General features: G+C 40.5%; 1 protein-coding gene across 4 annotated transcripts in view; it reads left to right on the top strand.

Moving 5' to 3' along the window:
* Nucleotides 1-353: 353 nt before the first annotated feature.
* HDX (highly divergent homeobox) overlaps nucleotides 354-19,455 on the top strand; it is a 43,325-nt gene continuing 24,223 nt past the window's right edge. Inside the window, exons 1-3 of one of the 4 annotated variants that reach the window (XM_089536533.1) lie at nucleotides 354-480; nucleotides 9,166-9,312; nucleotides 15,901-17,022. In XM_089536533.1, coding sequence (XP_089392659.1) covers nucleotides 9,166-9,312; nucleotides 15,901-17,022 — 1,269 coding nt within the window. In that variant the 5' untranslated portion in view covers nucleotides 354-480. Of the gene's footprint in view, nucleotides 481-1,726; nucleotides 1,793-9,165; nucleotides 9,313-13,284; nucleotides 13,337-15,900; nucleotides 17,023-19,455 lie in introns of those variants that run through there. The other 3 variants (XM_089536534.1, XM_089536535.1, XM_089536536.1) reach the window with 3 other exon arrangements.

The following is a 19,455-nucleotide window of genomic DNA, read 5'->3' as shown; positions in this document are numbered from 1 at the left end:
GGTTGAAAAAAGGGGCTGAGAGACACGCGTGAGGGCTAAGTAACGTGTGAACGCTCGACACGCGTCTCCCTCAGCGAGGCTTATTCCCTCAGAAGAACCCCAACGTTCCAAAGTGGCCGTTCCCTCAACAGCGCGCCCCTCCCTCCTCCCTTGGACCCCAAGCGCTTCATTAGAATCTTCGCTCCTCCTCCTCCTCCTCCTCCTCTTGCCCCCTCCCCACCCGCGCTGTTCCTTGCATCAGCCTATCCTCCCCCCCAGAGAGTGGAGGGGGGGCTCGAGAGGCGTGGCCAGCCACTGTCCCGGCGCTGATCTCGAGCCCCGATTGGCCGCTGTCTCCGCTGACGTCACGATCATGATGAGAATTAATGATCGGGAGGGCGCTGATTTCATTGTGTGACGCCGGGACCGAGCCAGCCGAAACCGGCTGAATCCGGCGCCCTGGGGCCCCCCGGACCAGCCCCTCCCGCCCCGCAGAGCACGGTGGGTTCCAGGAAAAGAGGGATGAGGAGGGCAGAGGGAGGGAGGGAAGGGGAGAAGGGAAAGGGCGCGACGCGGCCTCTGCCTGGAGCCCCCGCCCCTCTTAGGCTCAGGGCAATAGGGTGGGGGAGGGGACGGGGAAAGAGAGGGAGCGCGCTCAGCGCCGCCGCGCATGCGCACTCCCCGACTCGGTGAGAGCTGCGGCAACAGCGGCGCCCGCGTCAGTTACGATAGTCCAGGCGCGCATGCGCAGTAGGGGGGGGCACGACTCTAGCCTCTCGGGTCCTCTCCAATGAAAGCTGAGGGGAATGATAATAATTAATTAGTTAATTATCATTATTATTATTTCTTACCGACTTCTCCTCATGAATTGAGGCAAGGCACAAGAACAGCTCATCAGTTGAAACACATTCATGCAAACATGCACCAGTTTAATAACAATAATTAATAATAATAAATATTTATGATCAACATCAGTTGAAATATGTTTATTGAAATAAACAGCAGTTTAAAAGGACTAATAATAGTAAATAGTGATAATGTTTACTTCTTGCCAACCTCTCCTCATGGATTGAGGCCGGGAGCAAGAGCGGATCAGTGACTGACATCACTTGGAACACATTAATTCAAACGTGCAACGATTGAACAGGACTAACAACAACAACACGAATTCAACAGTAACAATCATGTTTATTTATTTATTACCCGTTGATAAAGATGTTCAACATCTTTATCAACGGCTTAGACAAAAGAATAGAGGGCATGCTTATCAAATTTGGAGGTGACACTAAATTAGGAGGAATAGCTAATACTCCAGAGGACAGGATCAAGATTCAAAATGACCTGAATAGACTAGAAAGCTGGGCCAAAGCTAACAAAATGAACTTCAACACAGAGAAACGTAAGGTACTGCACTTAGGGCAGAAAAATAAAATGCACAAATATAGGATGGGGGAAACCTGGCTGAATGAAACTACGTGTGAAAGGGATCTAGGAGTCCAAGTAGACCACAAGTTGAACATGAGTCAACAGTGCGATGCAGCAGCTAACAAGGCCAATGCGATTTTGGGCTGCATCAATAGAAGTATAGTGTCTAGATCAAGGGAGGTAATAGTGCCACTCTATTCTGCTCTGGTCAGGCCCCACCTGGAATATTGTGTCCAGTTCTCGGCACCACAATTCAAAAAGGATGTTGAAGAGTTGAAGTGTGTCCAGAGGGAGGCAATCAGTTTGGTCAAGGGTCTGGAAACCATGTCCTATGAGGAACAACTTAAGAAGCTGGGGATGTTTAGCCTGGAGAAGAGAAGGTTAAGAGGTGATACGATAGCCCTGTTTAAATATCTGAAGGGGTGTCACATTGAGGAGGTAGCAAGCTTGTTTTCTGATGCTCCAGAGAATAGGATCTGGAATAATAGATGCAAGCTACTGGAAAAAAGATTGCACCTGAATGTTAGGAAGAACTTTGTGACAGTAAGAGCTGTTCAACACGGAATACGCTTCCTTCATCCTGGTGGAGTCTCCTTCTTTGGAGGTTTTTAAACAGAGGCTGGATGGCCATCTGTCAGGGATGCTTTGATTGTGAGTTCCTGCATGGCAGAACAGAGTTGGACTGGGTGACCCTTGGCATCTCTTCCAGCTCTGATTCTGTGAGCTTTTGTAGGATTGAGCCTACTTCCAAAGATGCATTTGAGGATGAAAGGCTGGTTGTGGATGTTGGATTGAAGCAGTGGATCAACTGAAGCTTTCCTGGGAAAAACAAGTTAATTGTTACATAGTGTTTTTTGGTTTTTTTAAAGTTACTTAAAACATTTCTATGCCACCCATCATCCTGCTTGTATTTCAGGGTGGTATGCAGTAAAAATATATGTATATATAAACACACATTGTAATATACACATTCTGTAGACTAGAACAGCAAATGTAGCATTTGTAGAGATAAGTGTATCATTTGCTAAATGACAATTGACTGCTTCCTAAAATTACAAGTATGGCTTTCATAGACTTAAGTCTCCTTTCTCAGATGCATTTGGAAGGTAGTCGACTTAAGTCTATGGAAGCTCATGCTGCCGACTTCTTTCTTTCACTTAAGTCCAAGATACATTCTGCAGAAATAATCCACTTTCAGTGCTAATGAAACCTGGGAATTGCAGTTTAGTCTGGCACCAAAGCTCTCTGACAGAGAAGGCTAAATGACTCACAAAACTACAGTTCCCAGGATTCACTTGCATTAAAACAGTCTCAAACTGGATTATTTATGCAGTGTGTTTTGGACCCAAGAGCCCGAATTAAGGAACAGAAGGTGCCCTGTTGAAATCTTTATCTGCCTTGAACTAAGCGGTTGACCTTAGGCTTACCATTCTCTCTCAGCCTCAGTCCACAAACACCACAGCCTCCAGTATGGGAATAAAAGTAAAGGAGTGCATGTTATGGTTGTCATATTGATTGCAAAGCAGTGGTGCGGACTGCTTTGAATGTGAAAGATCCGAATAAATGTTAATGTTTTTAACGCTTCCATATGTTTTTCAAGGACTGCCCGCATAATGCATGACAGTCATTGAACCTTGAGCGGTCCAAGGCATGGATAACCAATTGATAGATTTGCTTGGTTTGCTAAAGCATTTACAGATATGTACTTTATCTGAAAATAAATCTGATTTATAGTTTTTAGACAAATTCCTTTTTGGAAGTTAAGGCTTGATAGTAGTAAATAGTTCCTCCCCCCCCCCCCCCCCAGTTGTTTAGTGTAGTATTTCAGCTTGCCATCTAGACTATGTTGAAAGGTCCTGCCTTACTTGGTTTAACAAAAGTTCTCATAGGAGTTTATCACACGCCGTCGCACAAAACCCACCATTAAAGTGGTCACAAAGAAGCATCAGCACACATCTTTTTACTTTCAGGATTTCGGCGGCAGTGCATTTCCGATATCTTTTTCTTTGCACTATTGCGTGCGATAATCATCCTCACAATTACTCGCCATTTTCGCTTTGTTTGCGGGGTGCTTGAAATGCGCTTTAATTTCTCTTTATGCCAGAATTAACCCCAGTGTGATAAACTCCATATTGACCGACTCATACCATCTGTGGGGAAATGCTCCTGTGGGTAAATACAATATATTTGCTAGGCAAGAATGAATATAACCAGCAGAAATATCTGTGGTTGTTTTAGCACTTTTCTAGTATCAGCAGTATCCTATAGTTCATGGTAAGTTCTGTTGGGACGAGCAGTAACACTCCCCTTGCGCTATCTCTCAATTTGACCCTGCCATTTAGTATGATTGTCATTTTCTTATAGGAATACAATGAGTGTGTTGGTTTCTGAGGAGCTACACTAAATTCACCATCTGTGGTGCCTCCTAGTCTTAAACCTGTTGCTTCAACACTGGAGCATTATCTGCTCTGCAGTAGGGTTCCTCAATATCAGGTCTGATATGTTAGGTCAGATGTTCTTAAGTTGGTATACAGATTACCAGTTAAATCAAGAACTTCGGCATTGATGTCGGATAGGATTTGTGCCCTTGGCATCTTAATCAGAAAAAGCCTTCCCAGTTTGAAGTCGAAGGCTTTCATGGCCAGCATCCATAGTTTTTTGTGGGGTCTTCAGGCTATGTGTCCATGTTCTAGAAGAGTTTATTCCTGACATTTCGCCAGCATCTGTGGATGGCATCTTTGGAGAAAGGCTTGGAGATAGATGCCAGCCACAGATGATGGCAAAACGTCAGGAATAAGCTCTTCTAGAACATGGACACAGCTCAAAAAGCCCACAAAATGTTTCTTTGTGCCAGCAAAAATGTAGGGAGACTGACCATTTTGTAGCCAGTACGTAAAGAATTTTCATTAAATTTCATAATGGCAGTCTTTTCAATAGTAGAGTAAAACCAACCACTTGTTTGCCAGACAAACAAACAAAGCGCTAGCTTTTGTGCACTAGAAAATCTGCATTATTACATCTGGGGTCAGACTTGATATCCCTTGAGATCTCTTCCAACTCTATGATTTTATGAACTAAGCTATTCAGGTAAACTACCTACCTGTGTAAGTTATTTAGATGATCCAACAAACTGTTTTGAAAAGGAGAAGCATGCATAGCATTTTGAAGATCTGTAGTATGTACAACTTTGCATATCACAGAGGTTCTTTTATAGATAGATAGATAGATAGGAGCTGTAAGGATTATTTGCAAAGGATATCTCTTTGCATAGAAATTCAAATCCTCGGCATAATTTGTAGACCAACATTCAGTCTGATAAGCTGTAACTCGCAAGATATATTGAAGATAAAATCCAGCTAGCGATCTTGCGAAGCCTTTGTAAGTGAGCATTTTTGCTATTGATTTTCCCAACTCCTTTTGTTTACTAGCTATAGCTGGAAGTCTCAGTAATGAGTGTCCACTTCATATACAGGTATTGACTTCTCCGTCAACACTGATGCGTTTCTCGATTTTTTAAAAATGGAGTCAAGTATCTCTGAGACCCAGGTTGATAATACGAACCGGTTCATGGAGGAAGATAGGAATTTACAAGTTATAAGTAATTTGTTATGTTTAAAGTTTATACAGTAAATATAGGATGATGCTTTGCTCACTTTAGGTACTAGGGAAATAAACATATTACATAAAGTAGCATGGAAGCAGCCGCAGACAGGACAGTGTCCATGCTGCTCAAATTGACCTTACTGTGAGAGTAAATTCATTCAAGTAAATATGACTAATTTTGCCAATCACTTTGATCTTTCAAAGTTAACCTTTTTGCAACCTTAACTAGAAATGTGTAGCTCAGCTTGCTAATAACCATCATCACTATAAACACGGTTGTTCTTATCAGGTTATTTTAAACCGTGGTATAATGTCAGAAAATGTAATTCCCTTTTAAAATGGTATTTCATAATTTAACACAGTAGTTCCCAAATGTTTTGGACTCGAGATCTTTTGGCCAAACTGCTTGGGGCTTCTGGGAGTTGAAGTCCAAAACATCTGGAAACTGAAAGTTCGGGAATCACAACACATGGCAAGGAACTTTTCTCCAGCCTCAGTCATATCATGATATCTTTGAGCTTAAGCCTAATTGAAACTGCTGGGTAGCGGACATAAATCAGTGGTGGAGCATCCACTTTGCATGCAGTCCTTGGCAGTTCCATGTTTAAAGGATCATCTAATGGAGCATGCTTGCCAAAATTTCGTAGAGGAAAACTGGGACATATGGCCAAGCATATCAATGTGATCAAAATAGCAGAAGTCAGTGTATGAGTGGTAGAAGTAGATATAAGTGAGTGAGGTTTTGAGTAAGTGGTTGAAGATAATGTTGGAGAGGTGGAGAAAGGGAAGGATGAGTATGAATAGAAGGTAGGATGTATAGAAGTGAGGGGATGATGAGGTGTATAGTAGAGTTAAGAGGATCTTAGTGGAAGAGAAAGGAAGGACAGAGGAAAGGAAGGAGGGAATAAAAGAAGGATGAAGTCTAGTCATGGGATAGGTTTTAAATGGGATGGCTATTGTGATTTTTTTGTGGTTTTAATGTTTGTAATTTCATATTGTTTTTAGCTGATGTTTTAATTGTTTTATGGCAATATGTTTTTAGAATTGTTATTGTGAGCCGTCTTGGGTCCCTTCGGGGAGAAAGGTGGCATAGATGGCATAGAAATTAAATAAATAAATAAGTATGAAAATAGGATATACATTTTGAGGAGGAATTTTTCCTCCCAATAAGTTAGTTTGATAAATGTGAAGTAGTTCCTGTTTGACAGCAGTCAGTATAATCATTATGATTTTATTATAATCATTTTAATTGTGGTTAGGCTATAGCTGTAGGTAAGATATATATGTATATATATGGTTATGATTTTGTAGGCTTTCTGTGCTGTTTTAGATGTTTAATTTTGTTTTGTTTACTTGTTTATTTGGTGTGTTGTCTATTTGTATTTGTCGTTTATTCTAAATAAAGATTATATAAAAATACAGTGGACCCTTGTTATACGCTGGGGTTTGGTTCCAAGTGTATAACAAAATGCTCAAGTCCCATTAAATATAATGACATAGCAAAATGGTGTCCCTCATAAAAAATGGAAAATCAGGGTTTGATATTTGAAATTTATACATTTTCAAACCGTGGATGCTTGAATCCATGTATAAAAAATCCATGTATAAGAAGGGTTGACTGTATAGCAAATGTTATTAATGAGGAATAAGACACAAGGTAGAAGAGGATGCAGCAGTTTGCTTTTGCCTGAGCATACTGGGAAGAACAAGATTCCAACCCTCCTCTTCCTCCTTGTTGAGTTAATTGAGTACAAACTACTTTGAACTCAAAGATATAGCCGTGTTAGTCTGTAGAATCAGTATGTAGAGAGATCTTGTAGCACCTTTGAGATTAACTGAAAGACGTTGGCAGCATGAGCTTTCATAGACTAAAGTCTACTTCCTCAGGTGATTTTAAAAGCACCTGAGGAAGCAGACTGAAGTCTACGAAAGCTTATGCTGCCAACGTCTTTCAGTTAATCTTAAAGGTGCTAAAAGATCATTCTACATACAGTACTTTGAACTCAGTGTGCAGCAACTGAAGTAAGATGAAGAAAAAGGTGGAAAGGGGATGAGGACAGAGAAACTGCAACACTCTAAAGACAGTTGAAAAAGCCAGACAACAGAAGATTAGTGGAGACTATCCCTGCCAAATTGGGACATTTGGAGGATGTGATACAGCAGTTCCCAAACTTTGTCCCCTGGATGTTGGACTAAAACTTCCGTTCTGGTGGAGGCTTCTGAGAACTGAAGCCCAACAATAGCTGGGAAAGATCTCTGCATAAAATCCTGGAGAGCCACCAGGAATCAAAGTGGACAGTATTAGGAGCTTATTACGTGGAATTTAAAACCGTCTCAAGTGTCCTGGGATGGAGCCAGGATGGAGGCAGGGATTATTGCATGCTAAATCACTGCCCGCCATCAGCCTGGATCCAACCCACGCTTCGCCAGCACTTTTTTTGAAATCGGAAGCTTTCTGGCTTCGAAAAAGTGATGGCAGGCAGCGATTTAGCATGCCACAATCCCTACTTCCATCCCGCATCTCAACTGCAGCCCGGGATGCTTGAGACTGTTTTAAAGTTCATGTGATAAGCTCCTTAGACTACTAGATGGATTAACTTGACCTACCAGTAGTATAAAGCAATTTATATTTTGAGTAAATAGCATGCATGTTGAATCATGTTAGCTTTAGAAGATTTGTGTTTCTTTCTGAATATATAAGGGAGTGTTCAGTGGCTACATATGTGTGGGGTTTTTTTTCTCACCTTACTACTAAATAATGGTGTGTTTAGATAAGGATAACGTTAATATGATCTATATATCATAACTGTTCTATGGGGAAGAACAGGGGGCCACATTAGTCCTCCTTGGCAACATGGAGCATAGCACCTGTTCCCACAAATCCAAAGTAAATTTGGCCCCCAAACCTCATCAGCATAATCTTGGTGTTTATTTATAATGCCCTTTTCACCAAGATATAGACGTACAGCAGATTGGTTTAGTTCTAGAAATGGCATACCAGTATCATTCATGTACTGGGAAGCTGAATATAGGGCCATCCTACTACTGGATAAGTCAATGTAAATAAGGAGCAGAGATCTGCACTTGAGGATAGCATTCTCTATGGTCATTTTAAAAAAATAGACTTGTGGTAAAGAACCATTTTCCTGTAAAGAGATACATTTTCTTTGGAATAATCTGTTGAGGGCTATATGTTGGTTATGCATAGGACTGAATCTAATGGTGGGCTACCAGAAGCATTGCTCTTTCCAGAGATCTGAACCGATCACTTTAGGAAGGCTTTTGAAATTAGACCAAGGATTGCAGGATGCCCACTCTTAGGTGGATGTAAAGAGGAACAGCCTTAGTTCAGTGATGAAGCACAACCTTTATAAGCAAAATTCCTCTGTTTCAATCCCTGTCATGTCCAAGTAAGACCATGAAAGCCCTCCAGTCATAAGGTCCTGGAGAGACCCCTGGTATAGGCATTACTGAACTAGATGGACTGGTGGTCTGGTGTCTTATGAGGCAGGTTCCTATTTTCCCAGATCCTTCAATCAGAATGAAACCTCAGAGCTCACTGATAGTAGACTGAATTTGCCATCTTTTTTCAACCTTGATCTCTAGACGTTTTGGACTTCCATCAGCACTAGCCATTATGGCTGACGGTCATGGTTTATGGAAGTTGTAGTCCAAAGTATTTGAGGTCCCAAGATTGGGAAAGGCTGAAATAAACTATACCTATACATTGTGGCATTTTTCCTGAATTATATTACAGTTTCTTTACTGCTGTGTCTGTGACAGAGGATGGGTCTCCTTCCTCCATTGTTAACTATTCTGTGAGCAGTCATACCATTGAGATCCAAGACCTCTGTATCTGTAAAGCCCTGCATGGTGTTTCGTTTCTCAATCACTGTTCTGCATTTGAAGGAGAAGAGACAAAATTCATTTCTGTTTATACATATATATATATCTGTCAACAGACATCTCAGTTATGTTCAAAGCTCTGTAGTTCTTTCATGTGCAGACTAAGCTGATCGATGAATCAAAAACAGCTTTTTCTTTTTCTTTTTTGTTTTTAGTCCACTGTAGTTTCCTATTTGTTTGGATAAATGAGTGCTGTTTTCTTTAAAAGTCTTAAAATATTCACATTTTCAGAGTATCTTCTTTTATTTTTAGATGAATCTGCGTTCTGTATTTACTGCAGAACAACAAAGGATATTGCAGCGTTATTATGAAAATGGAATGACAAATCAGAGTAAAAATTGCTTTCAGCTCATATTACAGTGTGCACAAGAAACTAAGCTGGACTTCAGTGTAGTCAGGGTAAGTACTGAGGTCTTCCATGGTCAAATTTACATAAAGTGTTGTCTTATTTATCTGCAAGGCATGGGGCTCTTAAGAAACCAAAAGCTTCATTGCCAGATAAAACTTCTCCTTCTTTTTCCCTCTTTCTGTTGACAGCTCTTTGTAGTCTTCTCTGTTGTTTGAGATGGTGCCTTGAAGTGCTTTCATCTTGTCCAAGCGACATGAGCCTCTTTAACATCTGAAGTTAGTGCTTTTGTCGAAAATCTGGCTTTTGTGTGTTTGGAAAATTTGCTGTCATCTTCCTAGTCCTGGTGTTTGATACTTTTTTAAAGCTAGGTTTCTGTGAAGTACATAAGGGACGTTGACCCTATTACATTTTCCATGTATTACATTTATCTTCAGTACAAATCTACAAATTTAAACTATAAATACCAAAGTTGTGTCTTTGCGACCACCTGTGGCACACAGGTACTTTTGACTGGCAGCCATAATCCCTGCTTGGTAGCTGATTTGGATTGGGATTTTAGAAGGAAAAGGGGGATAGTGATGGTGATAGGAACAAGACCCATACACACACATACACACACCTGCTCCTGGCATGTAAAAAAATTAATTCACTAAATTAGTAACTAATTTAGCTAGTTAATTTTAGTTATCAAATTAGTAACTCATTTGATTTTTCTCCTTAACATGGGTTGAATCCATAGATTTCCTAATTAATGCTGAAGTTAAACACATGCAAACAAATTGATTTCAGCTGCATGAATTCATGGCGAGGGCCATCTTTGCCAGAGAGCAGCAAAAGCAGGAGGGTCCCAAGAGAAGAGGGAGTCCGAATGGAGGGAAGGCATCACATGGCTCTGAGCTGGCTGGCTTGTTCTAATCTGCCTAGGGCTAATTTTAGAAAATGGTGAAGCCTTGCCTGGAAGTGTATGGATGGGGAGGGGGATCATTTGTTTGCTCAGCAGGAGGCCCTTTAGGGTTGAAGACTGATGTCTCCCTCCCTCCTGCCCTGTTGTCCTGCATGGAAGTTGATGGGAGTCTTCCTGGGTGGCAAGCAGAGAGGGGCTGTGAGTTTTCAGATCTCCTCTTAACTCTTCTTGATTTTATTTTCTGGTTTCCTATAATTTTATTTAGAGTGAATTTCAGTGAGTCCCTTTGTTCTCCTTCTCTATGTTTATTGCTCACAAAATGCCAGGCACTTGCCTAATGACCCGAAACATTTCCCTCAAACCTCCCTGTCCTCTGCATTCCCTTCTTTCTCGGTTATTCCCTTTCTCTCCACCCTCTTCTATTTTCCATTCATCCCCTGCTTCACTGCATCTCACTTTGAGGGGTTTGACAAGATTGGAGTTATTATTTTTGGAACTAAAAGGTCCAGTTAGCTTAACCCATGCCCTCTCCCATGAGGAAAGCCTCACTATTTTCACTGAGACTTACCAGTACTCCCAACTAAGTGTATACAGTATAAGTTTGTGCATCTGTTTCCAATAAACCCATTTTTCTTGTGTGAAAAAGCATTAGGGCTTGGGCCTTGGAGGACTAGCAACCCCAAGTTGTCACAGTGGATATTTTGGGTGGCTTTAATTATCATTTATTCACAAGTCTTGGAGCTGCTTTCATTCCTTCCTGTACTTCTCCTACAAACATGTCACATGTGTCATGTGAAATACAGACAGCAAAATGCATGACTGCAGTTGCTAGTGAGGAGAGAGAAGGCAGAAATTCTCAACACCCCCTTTGCCTCAGTCTTCTCCCTAAAGGGAAACCTTGTTGGATCTGGTGCAGATAGAACAAACAATGCAGTAAGGCGATTGCAGTCCAGAATAGGTCAAGACAGAGGATGGGAATATTTAGCTATGCTAAATCAGTGCAGGTCTCCAGGCTTCTAAGGATACTAAAGGAACTGTGCGTGCATATGCTCCAGCGTACACACATATGCATATATATGTTTACATATATACACACACATATATATATTCATGACTGAACTCTGTGTGCTTTGTATGTATACAAGGGAAAGTTTGAAAAGCATCCCATAGTATTCTGAGCACAATATCAAGTGTTATTGCTACATAAGAGTTAATGCAGATTGCAAAATTGTGATTAAGTAGGTGGCATTAGTAGGTATATGTGAATTATGGAAAGAACAACCAATTTTCTGGATTGCTGTGCTAAATTATTGTGATTCGTTGGATTTCTATAAATATATGAGAGGAAATTTTACAGTTATGAAACCAATAATTTGCCATTTTCAAAGATCTTTCTGTGTGGTTAAAGTTTACTGATAGAAACTGCATTCTAAATTTCATCCTATTACTGTACTGTATATACTCATGTATAAGTCAACAAACTTTAGTCAAAAAGCAACCCCAGAAACCTGGCTTGACCATGGTTCAGTTAACCAGTTCCAGTTACATATAATTTAAAAGGGTTGAAAGAGTGTTTCTGGGGCTTGAGTGAAGGGCCAACAGAACAAAGGGATTGAGGTGGAGTGAGGAGGTAGGGGTATATAGGAGGTAAGTGGGGGAACTTACCACAATGAGCGCATACTCTTGAGTCCCAAGGAGATGACACCATGGAGGTTAGAGAGGCAGGAAGAGTGGCACGCATTTGTGACATGCATGCAAATACAAACATGCCAAGGGAGAAAGGGGTTTGGCAGGAGGAGGCTCTGCTATCGAGATGCGCCAGAAAGAGCTGCTGAGTGGGACAGGGGATTTTGCAGGAAAGAACAAACCTGAGAGTGAGGGAAACAACAATATCCATTGGGAGATGGGTATTCTTAATCTTAGGGCAGCAGTGTTGGCTCCTGCAACTCGGGCCTGAATAGCAGCAGCAGCAACAACAAACAGGAAGAGCAACCCAAGCAATAGCAATAGCAAGTACATTTCTATACCACTTATCAGTGAACTAGCACTCCCTAAGCGGTTTGCCATGTTGGGGCCAATTGCCCCCAACAAGCTACTCATTTTACCAATCTACGAAAGGATAGAAGGCTGAGTGGACCTTGGAGCCCTGCCTGGGATTGAACTCACAGCCTTGTGGCTGCAGTATTGGCGTTTAACCACTGCGCCTCCACTGTGCATCCATAGCAACATGGAGGCAGGAGCAACAATATGGGGCCTTGCATTTTTGGTGTGGGTCTTGCTGCTACTTAGGTGGAGGGTGCACCTTTCTCTTTCTCTCATGTGTATGTGTTGACCCAAAATTTTTTATATATATATATATATATATATATATATATAGAGAGAGAGAGAGAGAGAGAGAGAGAGAGAGATAGTTGCACCTACATGTATTCCTGCATGGAGGTACCGTAACTCTGCTGTACTTGTAATATATGAGATTCACTCACTATGCAGATCAACCCAGTACATGAAAAATCTCCAATTTGTCTCCATATAGTGTTGTAAAATGACTATGTGAAAACTCTGCAGGGTTCTTCGGGTGCTGAAGGGCTCTAATATATTTTCTTTCATATTTTGGAAATAGTCCCCTAGAAATTGGGCTTTCGATTCTTGTGTGTGCAATTACTTCTTAAGAAAATCTATTGTGTTATACTTTTCATTGCAAGATCAAAGATTTCTTCTTGTTTTGTGTCTTCAAGTCATTTCCAACTTACGGAGACCCTAAGATGAATCTATCACAGGGTTTTCAGGGTAAGATTTGTTAAAGCGGGGGCTTTCCTTTGAGGTTGAGAGAGTGTGACTTGCCCAATATAACCTAGTAGGTATCTATCCCTAATCTCCAGAGTAGTAGTCCAACACTCAAGCCACTACATTAGAAAGCTTTAGAAATACATAGAAATCTGGCTTTCTAGGAGTTTACAAGTGTGCTTGTGAATGCTATCCAATCACTCTTATTTATTTCCTTCTGCTAGTGGGAACAACTATACAAACCAGAAGACCTCTGTCCAAATTGTTTTCGTCCAGATTGGGATTGCTAGCCTCTTCTTCTCCTGATAAGTCTGAATCATAAAACAGAGTTTGTTCACCACATTTGTAAATATCAAGATCCTGGTTTGGACATACTGCTAAACCAGGTATGAGTAGGAGACAGGCAATGGGTTATATGCTACCTCTTCATCTACTATTCCCAAATATATAATATAATACAGTGGGCCCTTGGTATCCATTTGATTTGGTTCCAGGATCCCCTTCCCCCCACCATGGATATCAAAGTTGTGGATGCTCAAGTCCCATTAAATACAATGGTGTACTAAAATTGCATCCCATATATATATATATATATACACACACACACACACACACACACACACACACACTCACACACATATATAGCAAAATTAAAGTTTGTATTTTGGAATCAATATGTTTTTTGGAATATTTTCAAGCCATGGATATTTGAATTTGTGGATATGGGAGGGGACTGTAAAGCTAACAGTAGCAAACTGAAAGTTTGCTATTATTTGCAAGTTATTTGTCGTGTCTACAAATAACAAAATGGATACTACAGGTAACAAAATGCAAAATAAAAAGTATACTCCGACTCTCTTCTCTACAGATACCTTTTACCCTCAGTTTCAACCTCTTTCTATCTTACCTACCGGTATTAATCATCTATAAGTTGTTTTACTTGATAAAACCAACAATGGTCAAATCAGCGTAGTATTTTTTAAAGTCCATTAACAATTTCCGTTCTTTCCAAAGCCTTGCTAGTGAATTGTCTTTGATCAAAAGAGACAACTTGTCCAACTAGTCTTCTTTTGTAGAAATTAAATCATTTTTCCATTTCGGATAATATAATATCCTTGCCATGCATGGTCACCATATATTGAACTACTCTTCCATGTCTTCCCTCCAGTTGTTCATCCACCATTCTCAGCAAAAAAAGTTGAGATTTCAATTGAATATTAATATTTTTTTTCATTACTGTGTATTTGAGTTCAGTACCTTTTAGCTTTTTTGCATGTGCTTTATGCTTTGCATTCTGACAGCCAATGCACTGGTCAGAGAACTTAAGAAGTGACAGTGAGGAAGTAGATTAGAGGGGTCTAATGTGGCCCATCCCATACTACGAATTTGACCACCCTTTCATTAAATAAACCACAGATAGAAATTTCTGGGTATATTTAGCTGCTCTTGCTGACAGGAAGAGCAAGTAAGACTGTTCAGACAGTGAGAATTTGCATGCTTGCTCATTCTCTGCATGCTTAAATTCTAAAGAACTCTGACTTGATGTTGTATCTAAAGTTAAAATCCAATAGTTTATTGAACTGCTTGTGTAGGTAGATTGTTTTGTGTTGAGTTAAAAAAAAAAACCAGGGGAGTAATAAGGTTTCATAATGTGAAGCTACTCAAATTCAAAAACAGCTTCTGTTTTCTGTGTGAATATTCTTTGCATATTCAAAAGGGTTTTTTAAAACAATTTGAATATTTAAAAATATGTATCAGGTAATGTAAGCTATGTTTATAATGAACCTATGTGAAGACTTAATTATTCATATAGATATTAAATTACTAAAAACTTCAAAGATCTAGCTGTGTTGGTTGGTAGAATCAGTATGTAGAGAGATCTTGTAGCACCTTTGAGACTAACCGAAAGAAAGAAGTTGGCAGCATGAGCATTCCTAGACTTCAGTCTGCTTCCTCAGATGCTGTAGACCTAAGTCTATTAAAGCTCATGCTGCCAACTTCTTTCTTTCAGTTAGTCTCAAAGGTGCTACAAGATCTCTGCATACAAAAAAATTAAAGTTATTTTAAGATTCTTAAAGCAAAACAAAACATCAGCTGCCTAGCTATCCATTCCTGTCTTGATGAGCCAACTAGCCAGTAGTCTGCTTTCTTGCAACTTTAATAGATCTGTAATGCATAGCTGGAGATTTTCACAGTATGGATTTATACCTTAGTAGGTCTTCTTATCTGTGCATCAGTGTGCTGTTAAACATATAGCCACTGAAGGTGGTTAAGAATTTGGCTGTGCTACTCCATGGAGAATTCAAGGACTAGGGCCCAGAGGGTCCATGACATGGAGCTCAAAAGTTTCCCCGTCGTTTTCTTAGAAGGATATGATAAAGAGATAAAGCCCTCGTAGGGGGAGAGGGGAAATAACTGGTTGGATCATGCTCTCAGATGGCTTGTTTATGTTTGGAACATGGAATGAATGAACAGAACAGCAGCTGGAAGGCTATAAGGGGGATTACATTGTAAAATTGGATTTCAAAGGCATAGCCGTGTTTGTCTGGACAATCATTAGGCAAAGGCGTTTTGAAGCACCTTTGATACTAAATTGAAAGATAGACATTGGTAGCATGAGAGTTCGTAGGCTTGAACATACTTCCTCAGATGCATTTGGTGGAGTGGAAAGGCCAGGGACAAACCTAGATAGCAGTCTCTGTGTGAAAATGTCCATAGGAATGCAAAACTTTATGGTTGTGGAGATGAGGCGACAGTTTTAATGGTGGTTGTTGGGGGACAAGGCAAAGGTGTTGCCTAAGGCCCAGGTTAGTAGATATCTTACTTATGTGTCTTACTTACCTGTCTGTTCAGTCATTGTACCATAGAGACTCTTTTGTGACTCTTTGGTCTGAGTTGAATTAATTTGGATTTGAGCTTTCTTTGCTAACAAATGCTTTTATGTCCACAGACCTGGGTTGGCAACAAACGAAGGAAGATGAGCAGCAAGAATGTTGTGGACTCTGGAGGAACTCCATCGGGGACTGTTGCCAGCACACTGACGATGCCTCCAGAAGTGGCAGTCCGAAACGTGGTGAGCATTGCTCGCTCCCAGAGCCAACAGTCGTCTTGGTCATCCTCCAACAACGATGTCATAGTAACTGGTATATACAATCCAGCCACTTCAGCCGGCAGACTGATGTCCACAAAGCAGACGAACGCACTGATGAATGATATACATAAAAACTCCCTTCCAAGACCTCCTAGCAAAAGTGACCCCGAATTTCAGCGGCAGCACATTGCAGTCGCACGGCAAGCCCCCCACTGTAAAAACGCTTCACTGTTCCTGGGAGAAAAAACAATAATCCTGTCGAGACAAACGAGTGTGTTGAATTCCGCGAACTCCATTTATAATCACACTAAGAAAAGCTACGGTGGTTCTTCGGTTCAGACTGCAGAGTTGGTTTTACCTCAGAAGCCTGTGTTGTGCCACAGACCATGTCGAGTGGAGCAGATGGGGTGCCAAAGGTTGCAGAAACCAGAGCATCCAATCCTTGCCTCTCGCATGCCATCTGGGCAAAGGGCTAACATTAGAGATCCTTCCTGCAGCACACACAACTTGGAAATCCGAGAGGTGTTTTCCTTGGCCGTTACAGATCAGCCTCAGAGAATCCTGGGAGGAAACAGACAGAAGTCATTGCCCAATTCAGGAGAAAGCAATTGTTTGTCAATTGCCATGGAAACTGGGGATGTGGACGATGAATACGCTAGAGAAGAAGAGTTGGCATCGATGGGTGCACAGATACAGAATTACTCCAGGCTAAGTGGTACATCCCTCAGAGTCGAGAATCCAGGCGCAGGTCTGTCTGGGTCGGGCAGAAGTGTCAGCTGCAGTTCACACATGGTGAATGCCAGAGACTTGCATGACAATATCCTATATCATAATAGAGACTATCGCTTGCCTCCACGGACCTCCTTACATACAACGTCCAGCACACTGTATAGCAGTTCTTACCCCTCAAGAAGTAACCTTTCTTCTCATTTTGCAGCATCCAATCAACTAAGGTTATCTCAAAACCAAAATAATTACCAGGTAATTGATGTTTTTCCTAGTTTTAACCCTTAGATTTTGAGGGTGTTCTCTTTCTCTTTTTGTAGAAAGATCTTATAGCACCTTTGAGACTAACTAAAAGAAAGCAGCTTTCGTAGACTAAAGTCTGCTTCCTCAGATGCATGTGGTCATTTGATCTTTTTGTTATTTTAATAAAACAGGAGTTCCAGCTGGTTAATGTCAGTGGAATGAGCTGAGAGTGTATCATGTATTTCTTGCGGAGAAAGTATTTTGTGCTGAATGACTGTATGTTCTTTACTTGGGCACACTGTTTCCCAGTCTTGTAGTGGAGTAGATGCAGAAGTTCTTCTAAAATTTTAATTATCTTTTGCCCCAAAGGTGCAACAGCTAACCTTTTTCTCCTTTACTGATAATATGGCCTAAAAGCCTCTACCCCTGAAACAGGAAGGAAGCACCTATGTGCCTTTGTTGGTTTATGATCCCTCTGTCTTGGAAGTGGTACCAGCCTATACTTTAACCTCTTACTGATGTAGTGAAGCAAGACCAATGTTGGTCCAAAACATACTGCAGAAATAATCCAGTTTGAGACCTCTTTAACTGCCCTGGCTCAATGCTAGGGAATTCTTGAAATTGTAGTTTATTGTGGCACCAGAGCTCTCTGACAGAGAAGGCTAAATGTCTCACAAAACTACAGCTCCCAGAATTCCTTAGTATTGATCCTGGACAGTTAAAGCAGTCTCAGGCTAGATTATTTCTGCAGTGTGTTTTGGACCTTAGTTTATGTGGGCTGGTTGGTATTGATGCAGCAACCTTAAATACAGCATGGAAAGAGTCGATCCCCTTCGCCTGCATCTGCTGTTTGAAGACTAAAAATTGTGGATGCTTGGCCCTAGGATATAGACATACATAAGAGAAGCCAATCACACTTTTCAGTTGCAGAAATCATTCTAATTTAATAGAGGGTTTTTTGTTGTTGTTGTTTTTAACAACAGGCCTTCATGACCTAAGTGTGTGTTTCTATGTGGTTGCCTCCTCTCTTTTTGGAATCCTTCTTGTTAATTTGCATTTAACAGTGTAGTTTAGACCTCTTTGGGTGATAAAATGGTAAAAACCTGTGGGGTGTGTTTTGTGAAAAAGGTTGATAGAGCAATTATGGGTTATTTTCTCATTTTGAAAACCAGAACAATTGTGATCTTTTGTTTGATTATGAAAAGCTATTGGTGGTAAAAAGCGCTCATTTTATCTTGACAACTTTAATGTAACTAAATTTGATTACAGGGGACTAAATTGCTAATGGATTTCATTGCATGCAAACATTTTCATCAGAAACTGTATTGTATGATATTCACCAGTGCAATGATGGTAGCTATTGGAACGTTGTTTTCTTTGGGGATGTATAGAACTTTTGACAGAATTATTGAGTGCAAAATGGGATTCTAGCTATGAAAAATAGGAAACCAACTTCAGAAAACAAGCCACATTCTTCTGGATATCACATCTTTACATTATATTGTAAGCAGGGCTGCAGACCTGCCAGCTCCATGAAAGCATGGCTTGGAAGCATTCAAGCTGTTTGCCATTTTGGAAATGAGACAGATGGCACCCATTTTTCTGAACGATGTCTTCTACCCAACCTTGTGCAAAATGTTATCTTTCAGAAAAATGTTTTATCAGTGAACCCACTCTCTGTGTATCTGTTTCAGAGTGTCTATAGCAGAAGGTCTAGCAAACTATTCCCAAACTATGTCCACATTTCCAAGAAGGAATTGCTATTCACTTAAGATGGATTATTATTTCCAAACCTGTTTAGGATGGACTTTCCAGATCAACCTAATTATCAGACAGACAAATTCTTGGGTACATGCAAGGAATGAAAGACTTCTTGCAGTTGGTCTGCAGTGTATGGTACTGCCCTTCAACCAGATGTAGCTGTCATGGCTAAGAGCTACTGATAGATATGTTCTGTATGTGGTCATTGCCATGTGTTTTTTCAGCAGTAAATTCCATTAATTAATTATGTCATTGTAATTATTAGAAAGCACACCACATAGAGTTTTGAGGGGTTTCCCCCCTGAAACTGCATGTAATAATGGCTGCATCTGGAGGAAATAGTAAAATGTGTGCAGGTTAAGAAGAGTTAATGTGTGAAGCTTCACATCAGCTTGTGTGTTTGTTCATGCATGTACTAGTTATCTTAGTGTGTTAAAATGTTATCTTAATGTATTACGGTACGTGTTGACCCTTTATGAAACCTTTAAAGAGCATTTTCCCCCATTGGGTTGGTTCAGACAAAGCAGCTTTGGTCAGATTAAACCATAATTTGCTGGACTATGTATTCTTTTGCTGTCTCATTTCCACGTACTTTTATGTTCAACAAAACGTTCATTTTTATTAAAGGTTCTTTCTAATCTATTGTATGAAGCCAGTACCAGATCCTGTTTCATATCTTGATTT

The sequence above is a fragment of the Sceloporus occidentalis genome, unplaced genomic scaffold (genome assembly GCF_023333645.1).
Source record: "Sceloporus occidentalis isolate IW3139 unplaced genomic scaffold, rSceOcc1.0.p SCAF_8, whole genome shotgun sequence".
NCBI lineage: Eukaryota > Metazoa > Chordata > Lepidosauria > Squamata > Phrynosomatidae > Sceloporus > Sceloporus occidentalis.
This window is presented reverse-complemented; position numbering and strand designations above follow the sequence as displayed.